The sequence below is a fragment of the Cololabis saira genome, chromosome 10, assembly GCF_033807715.1.
Source record: "Cololabis saira isolate AMF1-May2022 chromosome 10, fColSai1.1, whole genome shotgun sequence".
Classification (NCBI taxonomy): domain Eukaryota; kingdom Metazoa; phylum Chordata; class Actinopteri; order Beloniformes; family Belonidae; genus Cololabis; species Cololabis saira.
In genome coordinates, this window is record NC_084596.1 from 30359567 (window position 1) to 30377565 (window position 17999).

At 40.9% G+C, this 17999-nt stretch overlaps 1 protein-coding gene across 1 annotated transcript in view; it reads right to left on the minus strand.

The window, feature by feature from the left end:
* Positions 1-701: 701 nt before the first annotated feature.
* Positions 702-17999, minus strand: part of egfra (epidermal growth factor receptor a (erythroblastic leukemia viral (v-erb-b) oncogene homolog, avian)) — a 52839-nt gene continuing 35541 nt past the window's right edge. Inside the window, exons 15-29 of the mRNA XM_061731442.1 lie at positions 17554-17644; positions 16801-16958; positions 15959-15997; positions 14645-14789; positions 14420-14542; positions 13704-13802; positions 12454-12639; positions 12047-12202; positions 9502-9577; positions 8551-8697; positions 8354-8451; positions 8084-8245; positions 5718-5765; positions 5510-5603; positions 702-2552 (exon numbers count right to left, since the gene is read on the minus strand). Of these exons, the coding sequence (XP_061587426.1) occupies positions 2212-2552; positions 5510-5603; positions 5718-5765; positions 8084-8245; positions 8354-8451; positions 8551-8697; positions 9502-9577; positions 12047-12202; positions 12454-12639; positions 13704-13802; positions 14420-14542; positions 14645-14789; positions 15959-15997; positions 16801-16958; positions 17554-17644 (1963 nt within the window). The 3' untranslated portion in view covers positions 702-2211. The remainder of the gene's footprint in view (positions 2553-5509; positions 5604-5717; positions 5766-8083; positions 8246-8353; positions 8452-8550; positions 8698-9501; positions 9578-12046; positions 12203-12453; positions 12640-13703; positions 13803-14419; positions 14543-14644; positions 14790-15958; positions 15998-16800; positions 16959-17553; positions 17645-17999) is intronic.

The window sequence follows — 17999 nt, forward strand, 5'->3', positions numbered from 1 at the left end:
GTTACCCTTTTTCAAATTTTGTCAATAGGCTTTATAATGAATTGTCTGTATTTATGAATATGTTCTTAATAACTTGCCCAGTTAAAAAAAATGTCAAATCTGTCATGGGGGTGACTCCCATGATTATTGATGGAGTGGTAAGAGTTCTTCTTCAGTGTTCGAGATGTTCTGTCGTGAACGCATGCCGTTACTACCACATCTTATCCTGGTAACAATAAAACAGCTGTATGATTAATATAATGACTGAGTTTCCGTACATTCACCTGGTTTAGAAAACAGCCACACTCTTGTAACAGTTAAACGATATAACGAGCTAAGCACAGACTAAGGTGCATGAGCAACATATAGAGATGGTCCTTCACCGGCTTTGACTAATGTGATTGTTTAATTTGTACACATATTATATCGACAAAGCTCAATCAAGCCCTTTTTAGCAACATATCACTTGGAATGAATCAATAAATGAAATAGTCGGAATCATGCCAGTCACTGATCAAGTCCTGGCACCACAGACAGCAGCGCCGCTGTGGACGCTGGTTTCACTTGGCTGATTATGTGCTGATGAAGGCCTTTCAGGGGATTATTGCCTGAAGTGCCGTAGCATTAAGATAAGAAAACTCAGCAGATGACTCAATCATGAGTTTCTGTCCTTCTTCCTGTGCCTCTTCACTTCTAAAGCTGTGGAAAAAAATAAAAAAATATTTCCATAGAAAAAAAGATTTATTTATGTTCTTTTTTTGAATGATATGACCACAATCAGGAATAATTGCATTCACATATGTTACGACAAAACCATATAATGAGTACAAAATACAGATGACTATTTTGGGGTACTATATTGAGGATAATCACTATTTCCTGTACATGTACCTGTGTAAAATCTGCAAAAGTAAGCCAACGGGCTGCTACAATGGTGTATTCCTTTAAAACTAGGAATAATATTTGCAGAGTTAATGCTCTCGCAAGATTAAACGACTTGAAAGTTAGGAGCAGGTTCATAGATATGGTGTCAATACCGTGTGTGAAATAAAAGTTAACAGAAAAAAGAAAAGAAAAAGACATTCCTAATTTATGACACAACTGTTCGAATCTCTAAAACACACCAAAAAAAAAAAGAAAATGCTGCAGCTAAAATTTACACACGTGGCAAATGACAGCTCAGCCAGTGGTGTATAAACAAACATCACCCCAAAAAGAAAAAAAAAAAAAAAACTGAAACTGGTGTTATTAGTCAGAGGATTGAGAAGAGGGAAAAAACTGTTTTCAAACTTATAAACCTCATCTAACTTTGCAGGTCTGCATGAATATCCCTCGTGTTACAAAAGTGCTGAAAAGGAGTCTGAGCTACAAAACAGTGCGAACACGACCACAGTCATATCTTCCGTCACATTCTCGACATAGTTAGTGTGATATGACACAGAAGGGGGAGAAACACAAACTATTGTTCCAAGGTGAGGCTTTTTAATGCACACAGACCTGTTTAGAGCATCATGGTAACATATTCGAATGATCCGACTCCCCAGTGTACCCCTTTATACTAACTCTACATTCAATACATTGCAGGGTGATTTCTTCTTGACTCAACCTTCAGGAAGAGTGTCGTCAGGCTTATGAAGTCTCCCAACACCTGAAACGTATGCTCTTGCTTTAAAAAACTTCCACTTATCTCCTTGGTTTCACCACAAAGAAACACACACAAAGAGTTTTTAGTGAGTTCACCAAAGAGAAAGAAAAAGTGTGTACCTCAGGTTGATTTTGGGTCGAGCTGCCAGTCTGTTTTATGCAACAGAACTTGTGCTTCCTAAGTAACGGAGGCATTTACATCCTTATCGTGGTTTTCCTCCACCGACACATTTGAATCACAGAGGTTTTTTTTTTTTCTTTTTTTCCCACAATATTTAGTGATCTTCCCTTCCTGGTAGAGAGAGTTGCATAATCACAGCAGAGTTTATCTGGTCCAGCAGCTCTCGGGTCAACTGACGGATGTGGAGCTCAGCTTGGGTCCTGCTTTCATCAAAAATAAAAAGTCAAGTGCAGCTAGGGAGAGAAGAAACACTCCTAAAAGTGACACAGCCTGTCGCCTGATTCCAGAAGACAACATATGTCAGAACTGATGGTACCGCTCTTTTTCTTTTCCAGCCACAGACGATGCCTTTCTCATCAGAGGAACAGGAAAGAGTCAATTAAATGTTCTCTTATTCCACCAAGTCCTCAGTCTGGGCCCAGGTACTCTGCGTTCTCTGCAGCTGGTATGTGTCCGTTTGCGTGGGTCTTGAAGGTGGGCGTGAAGTCCTGTTGGTAATCTGGGTTGTTTATGCTGTTCTGCGGGCATTTCTCCGTGCTGTGGACCCCGCCGTTGGGGCTGAGCGGGGCCACGGCTGGAGAAGGGAACTCATTAAGGTATTCGGGTCCACTGGCCCCGTTCTTAAAGCAGTTCAGGTACTCCGTCTCCGTATCATCTGATGAGATGGTGGGAAGAAGGGTGCGTGGTGGACCAGGATGCTGGTAGATGGGATTCGCCACATCCGAGACTCCATTCTGGTTCATGTAGTCTGTAAGAAAGGCATTTACATTGAAATATTAAGTATAAATTAGACTCCATATCCATACTTCCTTTTTTTTTTTTTTTGCATTCTATGATTTAGGGTGAGAGATGGGTAACGGCAAGCTACAAAGGCCCCTTTTGGATATGTAGTTGCTGAAGGTCATTTTCTTAACACAGCTTGCTCTTTCATCTTTTCTTTTCCAAAAGTGCAAACAATGCTGGTTTATTTCCAGACAGTCTTTCTCTGAACATTTAATGTTGCTAGACAAGGCAGCCTGTGGCAGACAACAGTTTGCTTGCTTAATCTTTTCAATCAAAGCTGCTGTCATCATTTTGCATGATGTAATGCAGTTGTGAGCAGACATTGTTTTCTAGTTCGCATAGTTCCCAGTGGAGCATTTGAATGAGCAATACCTCCCATCACTCAGCAAATTCAACAATGAACCACACATATTATGAATTTAATAGTGTCTCTGTGTGTCTGTGTAGTTGCTCAACAGGTTGCAAAGCTGAAATGCAAGAGTTTCAGCTAATATGTACGGAGAAAGCCAAAGGTGAGTATGTATCGTTAAAGAGGGCTGGAGGTCAAGCTTGAAGTAGTAACTTAGCTTTGAGGTCAAGGATGTTCCATAATGCACATTTATATCGTGTGTTTTTAACCTTGTCAAAATTAAATGTTTCTCATTCACGCAAGCTAACACAAACTGAGCCATGGCCACCCCTCGGTGTCTGGACGCGCTGAGGTCGCTCGTGTCAGGATTCAGACATCTTATCGTAAATGTGGCAGTCAGCCTTGTGAGTTGCCTTAGTCGAGATTATGGCCTTGTGCAAGTGGCACACTCTCAGTCACGTCAGAAAGATAATACACATTTGTTTCCAGCTCAACTTTACATATCACGTAATAAAAACATTTTGTCCTTACTAAATCTTAAAATAATGTAAACACAATGTGAGATAAATATCACCATGACATGTCAGTCCGTGTCATTCGTTATTTAACGAAAAGGAAGCCAAATGCTGACGTGTTGTGTGGAATAAGATGATATTGATATGACATTAGCCTCTCAGATGGAATTCTGGCCCACATCTTTACAACATTGCTTCAGTTCATCCAGATTTGCTGGTTTTGCTGATGAAGAGCTCTCTGAAGGTCCTGCTAAGCAGAGGCCCAGACTTTGGCCGGGTCATGGCAACAGGTTGCCGTTCAAGTGAAGAACGGCTGAAATTTCGGCTCGTTGCTTGAAAAAACAAGAGAGGAGACCGCACACTTTTGCTCCCCAGTGCAGATTTATTTAGCACATCAAACGTGACGTTTCGAGCGCATTTTGCTCTTTCTTAACACTGAAGAAGTCTGAATTGAGTCTGAAGAAGAGCAAAATGCACTCGAAACATCATGTTTGATGTGCTAAATAAATCTGCACTGGGGAGCAAAAGTGTGCGTCTCCTCTCTTGTTTTTTCCTGGATCTATGCTTTGAGACCAGCACCTGTTGAGCTATTGGATGTGCGCGACCTATTTTACCCTTCGTTCCGGCTCGTTGCTTGAACAAATTTCAGCGAATCTGCCGGACAGATGGCCCCACGTTGCATGCAGAGGAATTCACAGTTGTAACGCAAAGCGAGGCCGAATCATCACCTTCTCCATCACCACGCTTGGCAGTCGTTTGGTTTTTGATAAATGTGTTCTTTTTGAAAGAGACTCTCTCCTGTCAGCCCTTCCCAACAAGCCACACATGTTCCCTTTTCTATTTGTTTAGTCACAAGCGTTCAGATTCACCATGCTAACTGAGGTCTGAAGGTGGAGCTTTTAGGGTTTTTTTCTTTATTGCAATTTCTCTGAGCATTGCTGGGACACCTAACCTCCGAAGAATGGAAACCATCACGAGTATTTTCCATTTATGAATAATCTTTTTTCACTGTGGAATAACGGACTCCAGAAATGACTTTATAACTCCCTTACCAAACTGATGGGAAGCAACAATTACTTCTCTAAGATCACTGATGACATCGTTCCTCTTGTTCTCTAAACACACGCCTGAATGCTCCAGTGTAGACAGCTGCCAAAACATCTGCTTTTACAGAGGTGCTCACACTAGCTGATATTCAATGAAACAAGTGCAGAACCATTGCTCCTACTTAGCCTCTTGATTTCTGTGAAATAACAAGGGTGTGCTTTGTTTTTTCCACACGTTGCTCCTGCATTTTGTCTCAGTTTTTGATACATAAATTAATTCACAGTCTAAGAATATAAGATAAGCTAAGAATCGATTACTTTTCTCATATTCGGATATGTAAAACCTGACAACTGGAACAGCGTCTACTTTCTGTTTTCACATTTTCTGTGGTCCCAAACCTTATGATCAGCATCCTGAAGCTTCCTGACTGAATGAGATTATTCATTTTTCATAAGATCTTTCATTGCAAAGGAAATCACATTGACCAAGATCAAGTCTTATGTTACCATTTATCATCTAGCCTTGACACTGACTTAACAACTTAACTTTAAGCTACGTCTTCTGTTCAGGTGTTAATTATTGATGACACTGGGACTTACCTTTTGTAACCATAAGGAAGAGATACTCATAAAGTGAACAGATTTAGTTTGAATAACATGAGTAATGTCTGGACCAAACAAACAGACCATAAAAAGTCAGTAATCAGTTGTAAGACTGATGAACATGGTACAATAGAGCTCTATTGGTCAAGGGTCATCTTAAAATATATATATATTTTTTTTTTGACTGACTGGTCTGCAATTGTGAATGAAAGAAAACTCAAATCAAATCGTAAATCAGTTGTTTTCTTTTACTGCAACAAAATACAGCAGCGCTCGTCTGGTCCACTAGATGTCGCCCTTCCTCACCGAACCGAGCAAGAGGCCCACACAACAAGCCCTACTTATGTCAGTTTTCAGGGACATTAAAATGTAATGTCACTGAGCGGTTTGAAATTTGAAGGGTACTCGCCTGGAGCGGGCTGGAAGGCTTTCTCTAAAAAGCCGTCCGTCGGGTCAGGAATGTATCGGAGAACCATGCTTCCGTCTCTGCTTGGGAATCCGTTCTGCAACAAAGGATAGAGGTCTTCAGTGCCGTGGTATTCCCAGCCAGAAAAATGATACAAACGGCCCCATATGAGTAGGGATGAGCATATTGGAAAGGTTAGATTTTCTCTTACCAGTAAGCCATTTCTGCTGTGGCATGTTCCGATGCTGCTGTTGAGGCTCTGGAACACAGGTGACGTAAACTTCATTAATGCCTCATGTCTGTTGTTGTCTTTAAATCCAGTTTCTTTTCAAGTGGATTTATTTCAGCTGCTCTGGTTTATTTTAAAGCCTCTCAAGGGACAACAAGACTCCTCAGAACGGTGGTAAGAGCATGTTTTAATAGTACGTGAGAAGATCGAGCCATCTTCCTCAGTACAAACTGATGGGAATCAAAATAAATGTCTTACACGCAGATCCAGTTTCGCTCAGGCAAACTGACACGCTTTTGTTGCGTCTGTCAGACTCTCGAGTCAAAAGACTGTGAACCATAAAAAGTGAGCGTCTACACAGAACAGAGTGACAGCTGCGGCAAGGCAATTACTTTTAACACGAAAAAGAAATTGAACATCCTGAAGAAGCAACCATCTGTTAAAAAAGGAAAGAAAAAAAAAGAAACAACTCCATTCTTAGCGGGTCGTGGCCTAACAGCTATATTACTCCATCAGAACTGGTCTCAGTCCTGATGTCCTGCAAAGGTAATTAGACTTGAAAGCCCATTTGGACAAACATTGTCGTCAGTGGCCGGCAACGATCCCAGGTAGAGGAGCCAGACCTACGCATGGCCTTCACTGAACCTGAAGAAGAAACGCTCTTCCGTCTCAGGTACTCATCGATCAAAAGCCAACCGGGAGGAAATGTGGGAGAGGGGGTTAATGAGAGGACAGTGAGTGGGTGAGGCCGGGTGAGGACAGTTACACACCACAAGGGCAGCTGCATGCAGAGGGGTTCAAGCCAGATAACGCTGGAAACTTAAAAAAAAAAAAAAATTTCCATCTTTGTTTTAGTGGCTTGCTCTCCTGCCTGATGTTAAAGCTAATTGCGTTCAACGAGCGAAATGATGACACTGTTTATATCCATTCTGACTCAGAGGATAATGTTTTATGCAGAAATCCCATTTTCCCAAAACACAGTTAAAATAGCACTCTGACATTTTCAAACACTCGACTGTAGGTAATGTGTTTTCTGCCAAAGCATGTGCTGCAGTCGCTTCTTCTGCTCCTGCAATTATGGCCGATTCTGCTGGGAAATGATTTGCCGGTGTTCCTCTCTTCACGTTTTGACAAACAAGGTGATTGTGAATGATTCTGTTATGTGTCTGCAGTAAAAGTGTCATCACAACCTGTGCTTTTTGTTCACCGACGCCTGTAGATGTCTTAATAGTCACTGACACACGGGGACTCTTTGGATATCAGATGTTGGTGGAAACATCTTACAAATCGGAGAATATTTTGTAACGACTTGGTTGTTGCTATTAAGTGGAAATGTCTGGACTTTAGTTGCTCTAAGTATTTGTGGCTTGTACAGAATTGCACTTATTGTCAGGCACCTTAGATTTCCAAGTTAATATTTATACTTTGTGAAACTAGAAATACACAGAGCAATAGTGTCACTGCAGATGGTCAAATGAACAAATATAAGTGAAACGGAGTAAAACAGAGCCATCTTGTGGAAATGCAACAAACGCAATCAGCTGTTCATCTGTTTACAACAACACTGCACTTTCACTCTACGCTTCATTTAGACCAGGGGTCGGCAACCCAAAATGTTGACAGAGCCGTATTGGACCAAAAACGCAAAAAACAAATGTGTCTGGAGCCACAAAAAATGAAAAGTCTTGTATCAGCCTTAGAATGAAGGCAACACATGCTGCATGTTTCTATATTAGTTATAACTGGGGGGAGATTTTTTTTTTCATTATGCACTTCGAGAAAAAAGTCGAAATGTCGAGAAAAAAGTCGAAATGTCGAGAAAAAGTCGAAATGTTGAGAACAAAGCCGAAATGTTGAGAAAAAAGTCGAAATTTTGAGGAAAAAAATCTAAATTTCAAGAAAAAAGTCGAAATGTTGAGAAAAAAGTTGAAATGTTGAGAAAAAAGTCAAAATTTCAAGAAAAAAGTTGAAATGTCGCGATTAAAAAGGAAAGGGAAAAAGGAAGAAAAAAGGGAAAAAAGAAGAAAAAAAAGGAAAAAAAGGTCAAACATTTTTGAAAAAGCTCTAGGAGCCACTAGGGTGGCTCTAAAGAGCCGCATGCGGCTCTAGAGCCACGGGTTGCCGACCCCTGATTTAGACTGAAGGAGTGGTATGTCGGTGAAGTGTCTGGTGATTAGGTGATGCATTTATCAGCAGTGGTACTGAGGAAGCTCATAATGTCAGGAAGCGTCGGGGGTTTTAACCGCAATCTAATTTGTGATAATATAGAAGTCAACGTCAACATAAACAGAGACATACAGTATACATTCAAAAACGTGTCCTTTCATGTTCCATGCGCAGGAGCTTACTGTCGAGTGTAGCAGTGGCGTTTGGGAGGTGCTCGGACTGCTGAAGAAGGAGTGCTGTGGTTTCAGGTATTCGTCTGCGTCCACAGCATCCCTCATGTCCTCCTCGCTGATCAGAGTGCGGTAGGTATCTGTGGGACTCGGTAAGTGCATGCAGTCGTCACCCTGGGAAAGAAAATACCTGCCCTTAACTTTGACGATTTAACACATCACTGCTGTTCATCAGAAAACTGACTAGAGATTTAAACAGTCGTAATTGGGGTTAAGTTGCACCTGAATGACAAGATAGCGAGACGGATCGCGAGCCATCTTCGTAAACTCGGCTATCAGTTCTCGGAAACGAGGCCGGCTGTCTGCATCAATCATCCAACCTGCGTTTGACACATCAGCAGGGATCAATGAGGTTACATGTCATTGTAAATGCTATCTACACTAAAAAAATTTGAGTCTGAGGCCTCTGCTATCCTTACATTTCACCATGATCATGTAAACGTCTATGGTACAGATTGGTGGTTGGGGGAGGCGCTCTCCTTTCTCCAGGACTCCGGCTATTTCACTGGCTGGAATCCCATCATAAGGTTTGGTCCCAAACGTCATCAGCTCCCAGACTGTTACACCTACAGTGCAGAAAGGAGGACAGTTGGGAGATGTCAGTCGGGTGAGCTGTCACTCACTTTGTTTCGCTCCCAATAAAAGAAGAAACAGACGCGACAGGATGTACGCTTCTCAAGTATCACACGGCATCAAAATGTTGACAAATTGGCGCTGGCTGCGGGAGTGGGAGTTAGCCGGATGCGTCTCTGTGTTGGAGGAACTGAAAAAGGGAAAAAGGAGGAGCCCGTCACTTCTGCCAGGGTCTGCTGATGCTTTTGCCAGATTGTGCGAAAGGCATAATCAAACCCCCGGGAAAAGGAGATTTGGAAGCAGGCCCACTCTTAAAAAGCTGTGTTTGGTTTCTGTGAGTGTGCGTGGGCATCTCTCCGTGTGCACATGACTGCGCTGGAACAACGGCTTCATGTGGGTTGAGGTAATTTCTCCTGACATAAAACTGTCCATCTGAGACTGCCGGTGTGTGGGTGTGTGCTACCTGTGTCCTAAAATCACAGACACTGGCAAGATATTATCCCTTTTATTAATGTGTTTTTGAAATGTTTCGTTGCTTTTTCGGTCCAGAAACAACATCCTATGTGAATCTTCAAAAACAGGCCGACTGCGCTGTGCCTTGCTTGCTGTTAAAACACTTGATTTAGCAGTTAATAATCATTTCTCCAGTGAGACTTTAAGGAGTACAGGGGAGCAGGCAGTTTCACATATCTGGTGTTACACAAGGATTCAAGCTCAGTCCGGGACGCCGGATCTAAAACTCTTGTCTTGCCAAGATAGAGGCAGCGCATGCATTCACGCCAGAGGCTGAAGCTTACCGTAACTCCAAACATCGCTCTGGTGAGTGTAAGTCCTGTTCAGGATTGATTCAAGAGCCATCCACTTTATTGGTACCTGCAGAATAGGAAAAAGGTAACATTTTAGTATAGTTGAGTGGAAATTCAGCACCAAAAATGCTAAACAACAAGAGCATTCATAATATTTCATAATATTATGTATTTATTGGGCTGGACTGCCCACTTTAGATGCTTTATATGCGTTATTAGTAATGTTTCACAAGCCTGTGCTTACAGGGTTGCGTTCAAAGACAAACATGGAAATGGCTGACAGTTATTTGCTCACAGAGACGCCAGTCTAGACTATAATGACTCCCTTAAGAGCAACGTTTGCAACAGCCTTTTAAAAGTAGGAGTAATTCAGCTAACACCTCAATAAGACTTAGAAAAACATTGTCTTCTTTATCTGCAAGCACTATGGTACTTCTCTAAAATTTAAATCATTTACCATACAATTGTGGTCCCATTCGTTGCATCGTGTTGCGATGCTGGCACCCAGTGGTGGGAAATTGCCGTTGTCACAAAAATTGCACTGTTAATACTATTTTTGGTACAATTTGGATTTTAAAGGAAAGCAAAACCGAAATACTGCAAACATACTCTCAATCTACATGTGTTTTTACTGAATATCTTCTCACTTATTGCATTACAAGATGAAACAAACACACAGGACTAGTATTACCTGGAAAGGAAGACCCTGTTCACACAGTTGTACCTGGAGACCGACTGTAGTTTGTAATAATTATGGCAGATGGCAGTGATATTAATCCAGTGAAAATGGATCACAGCTCTTATTTGGAAAGTAAGAATCCCCACGTTATCTACCATATTTCAGCAAACACAGAGGCCATGGGAGAATTTTAACCCCATGTGAATGCACATCTCATTTATTCAGTGATTTGCAGGTATGGGTCTTTTTTTTCCTGTTTTTTTTTTTTTTAAAGTTTGATTTCATCTGGCTTCTATATTTCTTTCCCAGTGGACTTAATAGTTGCTGTGGTGGATGTAATGATTGATGATATTTTGGGAGAAAAGTCAAACATTTGTCAGCATTGAGATGACAAATGGAGATGTATGAAAAGAAAGAAAGCCAGAGCTCTGGTAAAACAACAATGAGATGGATGACTTGCACAGCAGCATGCAGTAAGAGATATTTTCTTAATCAGTTTCAACACAAATGCTGATCTGACAGCCCAAAGCCTTTACTACAATGAACGCTTCTGTTGACTATCACCATAGCAACCTCAGCACAAACATCAAATTCAACTGATGACTCCTTTATATCATTTACAGGTTTCCAATTGTCAAAATGTGATCCATTGGCCTTGTTGCCATATCTTGGGATTAATGTCACTAAACCCAAGTAAAAGACATACTTTGTTTATCCTGTGTGAATGCGCTGCACAAAACGCAGACTTAAGGATGTAATTTTTAAACTACCTCAGGTCCAGAGGTAATACCAGTCCTGTGCAAACAGTGCACACATTTCTGTTGGAAAGCTGTCCTGTCATCTTAAATCAACTGCATGTTTCTGTGCAACTTTGCAATTGAAAGCAGCAAATGAAGGAAACGTCAGCAGTGATGGATTTAAGTATTTGAGTACAACATTATCGTGATGTGTTTCGAAGTATTAGAAAACAGCCTGCACATCTGTTCTGGCATCGAATATCAATAGTTATTAGGACCTTAACTGAGAATTGTATCAAAATATCAGTCTGGATTATTTTGATGTCACCTATAAAACACAGATAATGGAGTTTTGATAATGTAGCGAGGTACTTAATATACCAGATCTTTCATGTGTTATTTCAATCACTGTATAATTATCATTTTCTTTGCTTTTCGGACTAAATTTGGCCAAAAGCTGAAAACGATTCATATCAAGGGAATCCCAGTGAGATAAAGCGCACAGGCAATTAAAATGTTTACAATATTTGCACATGAGGTTTTCTAATAAGGAAAATCATGCCTTCAACACAAAGATACAAGAAACTTTACTGATCTGAGATCATTAATACTAACTATTTATGTTTTTCTAGTGTATGTATTTATATAACATAGCATTTAAATCAAGACCTGAAGCTAAATTAAGAGGAGAAAAATTCCATCTTTTATGGGACAGAGCTCATCTATTTACATTTGTCTTCAAAACATGCTATATGGACAAATCGGTTGCTAAGATTATGGTTGTTGTGTACAACAAAACATATCACGACGTTGATGCACATGAAGCACAATTTAAACTTTCCGTGTGTAGGATATATGGAGCTGACAGAATCGCAGCAGGATAAGGGGAAAATAAGAATCTGTGTGCTGCTGAGGGAACTCTTCCACCGAGGAGCCATAACAAACTGTACAACACATTTAACATAAGGGGTGTTTTTTTTTTGTTTTTTTTTTTACAGTGTGCAAATTTCTCAACTAGATGCCACTTAAGTTTACACATAGTTCGTCGAAGTGCAGCTTATTAAAATATTTTATGTTCAATTACTCTTAGCAGCAGCAGTACAGACTACTTCCAACCAACCTTTCCTCCATCTGCGTGGTACTCTTTTTCATCTGCGTTGAGGAGTTTGGCCAGACCGAAGTCAGTGATCTTGACATGCTGAGGTGTCTTCACAAGCACATTTCTGGCTGCCAGGTCACGGTGCACCAAGTGGCGCTCCTCTAGGTAGTTCATACCCTTTTGTCAAAGAAAATATGTGGTACAAGTTACTTCCTAAGAACAGCAATGACTGTCTGATAAGGCAAAAAAAAAAAAAAAAAACTTATTGCAGCTGTAAATAGAAAAGAAACTTCACTTCCTCTGCAGAAATAAGAGTGAATTACAAGAAATCAAAGGAGCTAAAAGTACAACGAGTTGTTATTGAAAATGTTATATTTTCAGTATCAACAGGTCCAACCTACTCAACCTCCACGTGCTTCTGTACTTACCTTAGCTATCTGCACGCACCAGTTGAGCAGATGCTGGGAGCCGATATTGTCCTTGTTCTCTCGGACGTAGTCCAGCAAGCAGCCGAACGGCATCAGCTGCGTGATGAGCTGCACTGTTGAGGTAAGGCAGATGCCTAGCAGACGACACACGTGGGGGTGCTCCACACTGGCCATCACGTAGGCTTCCTGTCATAAAAACAGAAACAAGTTTTTTTATCTATTCCTGTGTTCTTAAACTGTTTCACTGGTTAACGTCTGACACAAACACAGCACACACACATACATGCACACACACAAAAATCCCTGCCTTCCTGCCTGCAAACATTTATCCAGTTGTGGAGCGTCTGTGGGATACACAGTGTTAGGTGGTGAGTTTCTCGGCAGCAGTAAGCGGAGTCAGCTCGATTTTATTTGCTTGAGAGTGGAAACTCTCAGTCATCATAAAAGAAAAGCGACTTTAAGAGAAAAACATGAGGCTAATCTGAAGTGGCCAGCAAAAGTAAAATATGGAGAAAAAAAATGTAGGCGTCTTGGATGGAGAGAACATCAAATGGTGCTTTTTAGTTTTTTTTTTACTAGGTTTACTGTCATAAGTGTATTAATTGTAGGCTAAACATTTCCCTTATGCCTGTACCAACGTTGTTCAAGTAATGACCACTTTGCTCGGATTTGTCATTCAGTTTTTTCCCACCCGTCATAACAACACTGCCCTCAAGTCAGAAAGTTCACATGAAATGCATGTCCACCACAGCAGTGACTGAGCAGCACGACCACAAAATCACAGGATCTGACATTCACATTTGTCCGTTTGCAAACATGCATTTATAACGGACTGCCTTCGGGCTGCAGCTTCGGAACAGCTTTCCTTTTCAGAGTACCTCAGTGTCCGATAACACACGGATGCCTGCATATTGTCCTCCTATGAATTAATCCCACTCCCGGAGCCCGGTTAGACCCCTATGTAACATGAGACGTCCTACATTACAGGACAAACAAGTGATCATTAGCTTGAAGTCAAAAGGTGTGTGTGAAACTGAAGGATACCTCAACAAAGAAACCACTGTCCTCTCATTTTGTGACAGTTACTGAAAATTATAGCTTTATAGTTTCATTTTCTGTCCAACTAACTGCACACACAGACCCATATTAGGTTGGCGAATAATGTTACAAATGAAGGGCTGTTTTAGGTCTGACTCAGTATTATTGTAAGCTTGTGCAGCAGAATTTACCACCTAACTCGGTCAACCTACATCCAAAATCTCTTTGTTTGCTTTTGGAGATGTAGCTTCTCTTAAAACCTTGATGGCGACGGGGATCTTCACATCCTCCCCCTCTGGGACCCACAAACCCTGTAGGGACACAATATTTTTCTTTGGTTATAACTGTCTTTCAGTTCTGCAATAAAAATACAATGTTAAAATTGTCAAGTGAACACAAGCAGCTATGCAAGTGTGACACTGCAATTACAAACACAGATGAGTGGATATGCTGACAGCACACAGGCTTTCTGTAGTCTGCGCTTTACAAAAAATGTTCTCATTATCTAGATCTCAAACTGAAATTGTTACTTACAACTCAGAATTTCAAGAGCAGACAACCACAGCTCATTTGCTGACTTACATGTCTCTGTATATAAAGATTTCTTCAGAATTAAAACCAACGTAAACATACGTAATGAATCATTAAACCCAAAGGCGAGCTTTTTGTACTCATATTACCAAACGTGATTAAAGTAACGGCACTGTCAGCAGGAGTGAAGCCACACCCAAGGGAGCTGGTAAGGTAAAAATGTGTTTTGCAATTGAAAAATTGACAACATATGTACGTAGAGTGAAAACGCTGAGGCTTGTTGGCCTGATACAATGTGCACTTACAGTATTATAGAGCACCTTCGATGAAGCTCAAAAATTGAGTTTACTGTTAACAATAAAGTGTTTTAAGACACAAACCAGAGACATGTGATTACCTTGTAAACTGTACCAAAAGCTCCTGATCCCAGGACCTTGATTTTCTTGAACTCGGGTTCCTTCAGGATCCGCAGCAAAGCCTGGTTAGGTGCCTGTCCGCTTGGAGTGAGAGGTTCCACCAGCTGCACAGACGACATGAAAGTCTCAAATACTTTTTCACAAACGGTAAGTTTGTCCCTCCAGGTGCTCCCGGACGTGGGGCAACTTCAGCCGCCTCAGCTCACCTCTTTCTCTTGGAGCAGCCTGCGCATGGTCCTCTTCCTCTTGATGTGGCGGCGGCGGAGCAACACGACGACAGAGAGGGCGGCAATCAGAGCAGCCAGCAGCCCACCGACCACCCCGGCTGCAACCATGGAAAGACCTGGGGGGCTGAAAGATGGTGAACACAAAGATTAAAAAAACTGAAGAAAAGATAAATATAATATAATCACGAGGAGACTGAGATTGGCAAATATTTATTTATAATGTGGTCTGATTTTTTATAATCCTGCATAAACATGATCTAAAACACAATTGGATTTTCTTGCTCTAAAAGCAGAAAAAAGACAATCAAATTACACAAATCAAATTAAAATGTTATACTTTTGTTTGTCTATTTGGAAAGATAAACCAGTGTTAAGCCAGTATGTTTGTTTGTGACAGAAACATGAGCAACCTTGTTGGCACCAGTGAAGCACCATCTTGGTTCAACTGTGGCAACTACTCATAACAGGTCCAGTTTTGAACCTTTGGTAAAAATGTTTTGCGTGCATGTGATCGGAGTCTTTCCAAACACTAAACAAAAAAGCCCGACTTTCGTCATCGTCCAAGAACCTTCTGGTTTTTTATTGAGATCAGACTGCAGAGTGAAATCAATGCTCTCTTTTTCATGAATGTGAACAAAAACCGATGTGAGAGAGCCCATTAGTTAATTAGAAGTCACCTTGGACGCTGAGAACCTCTTACTGAATGCCTTCTCCCTCTTACTGCTCACAAATTTCTTGTCTTTCTCACAGTCAAACTGAGGCCATCAGGACACACAGGGTTTCCTGATGAACTCACTGACTGTCAGCACCTTGATCCTGCGTGATCTTTGCAGTTGACCACTGCTGGAGAGAGTAACAACGGTCTTGAATTTCTTCTATCTGTAAACAGGCTGTGTATACATAGAGGAAATTCAAGACCGTTGTTACCCTGTTTGTGGACTCCAAGCTCTTTGGAGATCGTTTTATAACATTTTCCAGCTTGTTGAGAATCAAATATTATTTTCCAGAGGTCTTCAAAGGTCTCCTTTATCCATGCTGTGACACAATTCTACAAATGTCTTTTATATCAGGCTTTTATAAATAAATAAAAACAGCACCAGCGCATAACTGCTTGACATTTCATTGACTGAGCACGCCTGAAACTAATTTTACTTTCACTTTAAATGTTGATCACAGGAACTCAAATACTTTTACAGACATCAAATAAGATCATTTTTCTCAATAAACAAAAAATATTTTCTTTCAATCTCATTTTTTTAAATAGGTTTCAGCTTTATCCATTTTTGTACTCACCGTTTAATGTGGCAGCCTTCCAGACCAGGTCCCGTGCACCTGTAAATAAATTAATCCAAAGAATCTAATATAAGTGTGCTGTTCATGTTCTCCCACTCTGCAAATACAATAAGTAAACATTGAGCGACTAATTTCCTGTGAAACTGAACAATGCTTTGCAGCCAGTCACCTTTGCCACACTTCTTCATTTCCCAGAGAACTTGATTTGATTTGAGCAGTGAAAGCACCCGGGCTCTGTGTAATTTTATACAAGACTAAATACGGTAGATGGATTCATCAGTCACTGGGCTCAGCTGGGAATTGTTTATTTCCATGTATCCCAGTGATGTATTTATAAACCATCGAACAACTGAAAAGTTATAGGGATACATATTGTATTCGGCTTCAAAAGAAGTTGACCAAGACGGTTGCAGAGGCTCATCAACAAAACTTCTCTCTGTGGTTTGAGAGGTATGTCAGAAGCTTTTCCCGAGTCACTGATCCATGTACCACCATGGCTCAGTGTTGTCTGTATATCACTGGGAATATTTGCTCTGTGCTCTGCTCTGTTTGAGACATTACTGTTCAGCACAAAATGGAGTACAAACCACCAAAACTGGATACTCAAATAAATTGAAACCAACAGTGGCCTGGAAGTTGCATACGGGAAGAGAAGCAAAAGTACAAAACAAAAAAAAATGGTTTGTGTCCAACAGCTTTATTCATTTATCGGACTTTAAGAATCTCAAGTATTTCACAGATTTGTGAGCCAAAATAGACCCTTCCGTCTCACAATACTACCAAACACGTGCATCTGCAGCACTGAGATGTATTTCCGGTCCCCTGATCTCAACTCTGATTACCCTTGAGTGCAGTTTTTGTGGCACAGCTGGCACACTCTCTTCTCATCTGCGTATTTCCAAACTAGGGTGTCGTCCTCTCCTGGCACGCCTTGGGGACAGCGTGACACGCAGAACAGTCCGTCTTGGAAGCTGGCACACTTGGTACAGTTTCCAGAACCCTAGAAGTAAAGGAGATGTTTACAATTGTATGGAGAGAAGTTGTTAACGTTATGGAAGACACGCTGTCTCATAGTAATCATTTCCCAAAGTAAGCAGCATCAATCTTTCTCACAAAGGAGCGAATGTTTTTACGTTGACATCTCCAGACATGTCTGATGCTTTTAATTTACACTGCTGTTCACCTATACACCCTCTCTGCACACAAAAGCAGTAACTCAACACTTTAATACCATAATTCAGGATACATCTCAACTTGTCATTCTGTTTTTAACGGTAATGACCCATTTTTTCCAATTTTTAAAAAAGGAAAAAGGGCCTGAACTTGTCGCAATCAAAGATAGGATTATAAGCTTTAGGGAAACAGCCCACAACATCACACAGCCACACCCCTCATTCAAAACACAACATGTCTCCAGGCTGCGCTGCATTATGGACTATTAAGGCTGCTGATGATGGAGAAATCCGAAGCACAGACACTTCTGGAAAGGATTTTCATGCTATGTAAATGTTGAGGCGTTCATAAATAATGTTGGAAAAGCAGTTTAAAAAGCATTTGATTTGTAGTATGAGCTTAGTAGTTGCTGACACACGTACAGGTGCGCTGCAGGTCGCAGTCCCGTTCATGCGCCGACATTCGGGGTGGCACTCCAGGCAGGTTTTGTTCATGACCACCTCCCGTGGCTCTCTGCAGAAGCAAGAACAAGGTTCATATGCTTTCTTTGCAGGGCAGCTTCATTTCAAACTCTTGGCTATAAAGTAAAAGTGTTCTTTTTTTTTTTTAGGGCAGAAGTTAAACTGTAAGCATGTCAAAATTCAATGTTTGACAAAGAATTTCAAAGGTAAACAGATGAGAGAATATGTGCCATTTCTCCAACAATGTTTGTCTTAAATCTACAGAAGATTTATCTTCAAAATCCCTTAGATCTAAACCTTTTCTTTCGGTGATCCCCAAATTAATCTGTCGACAAAGTCTGAAAATTCTCCTGGTACGAAAATAGACTTTGAAGCAGTGATCCGTTGAACACACAGATCTGATGTTT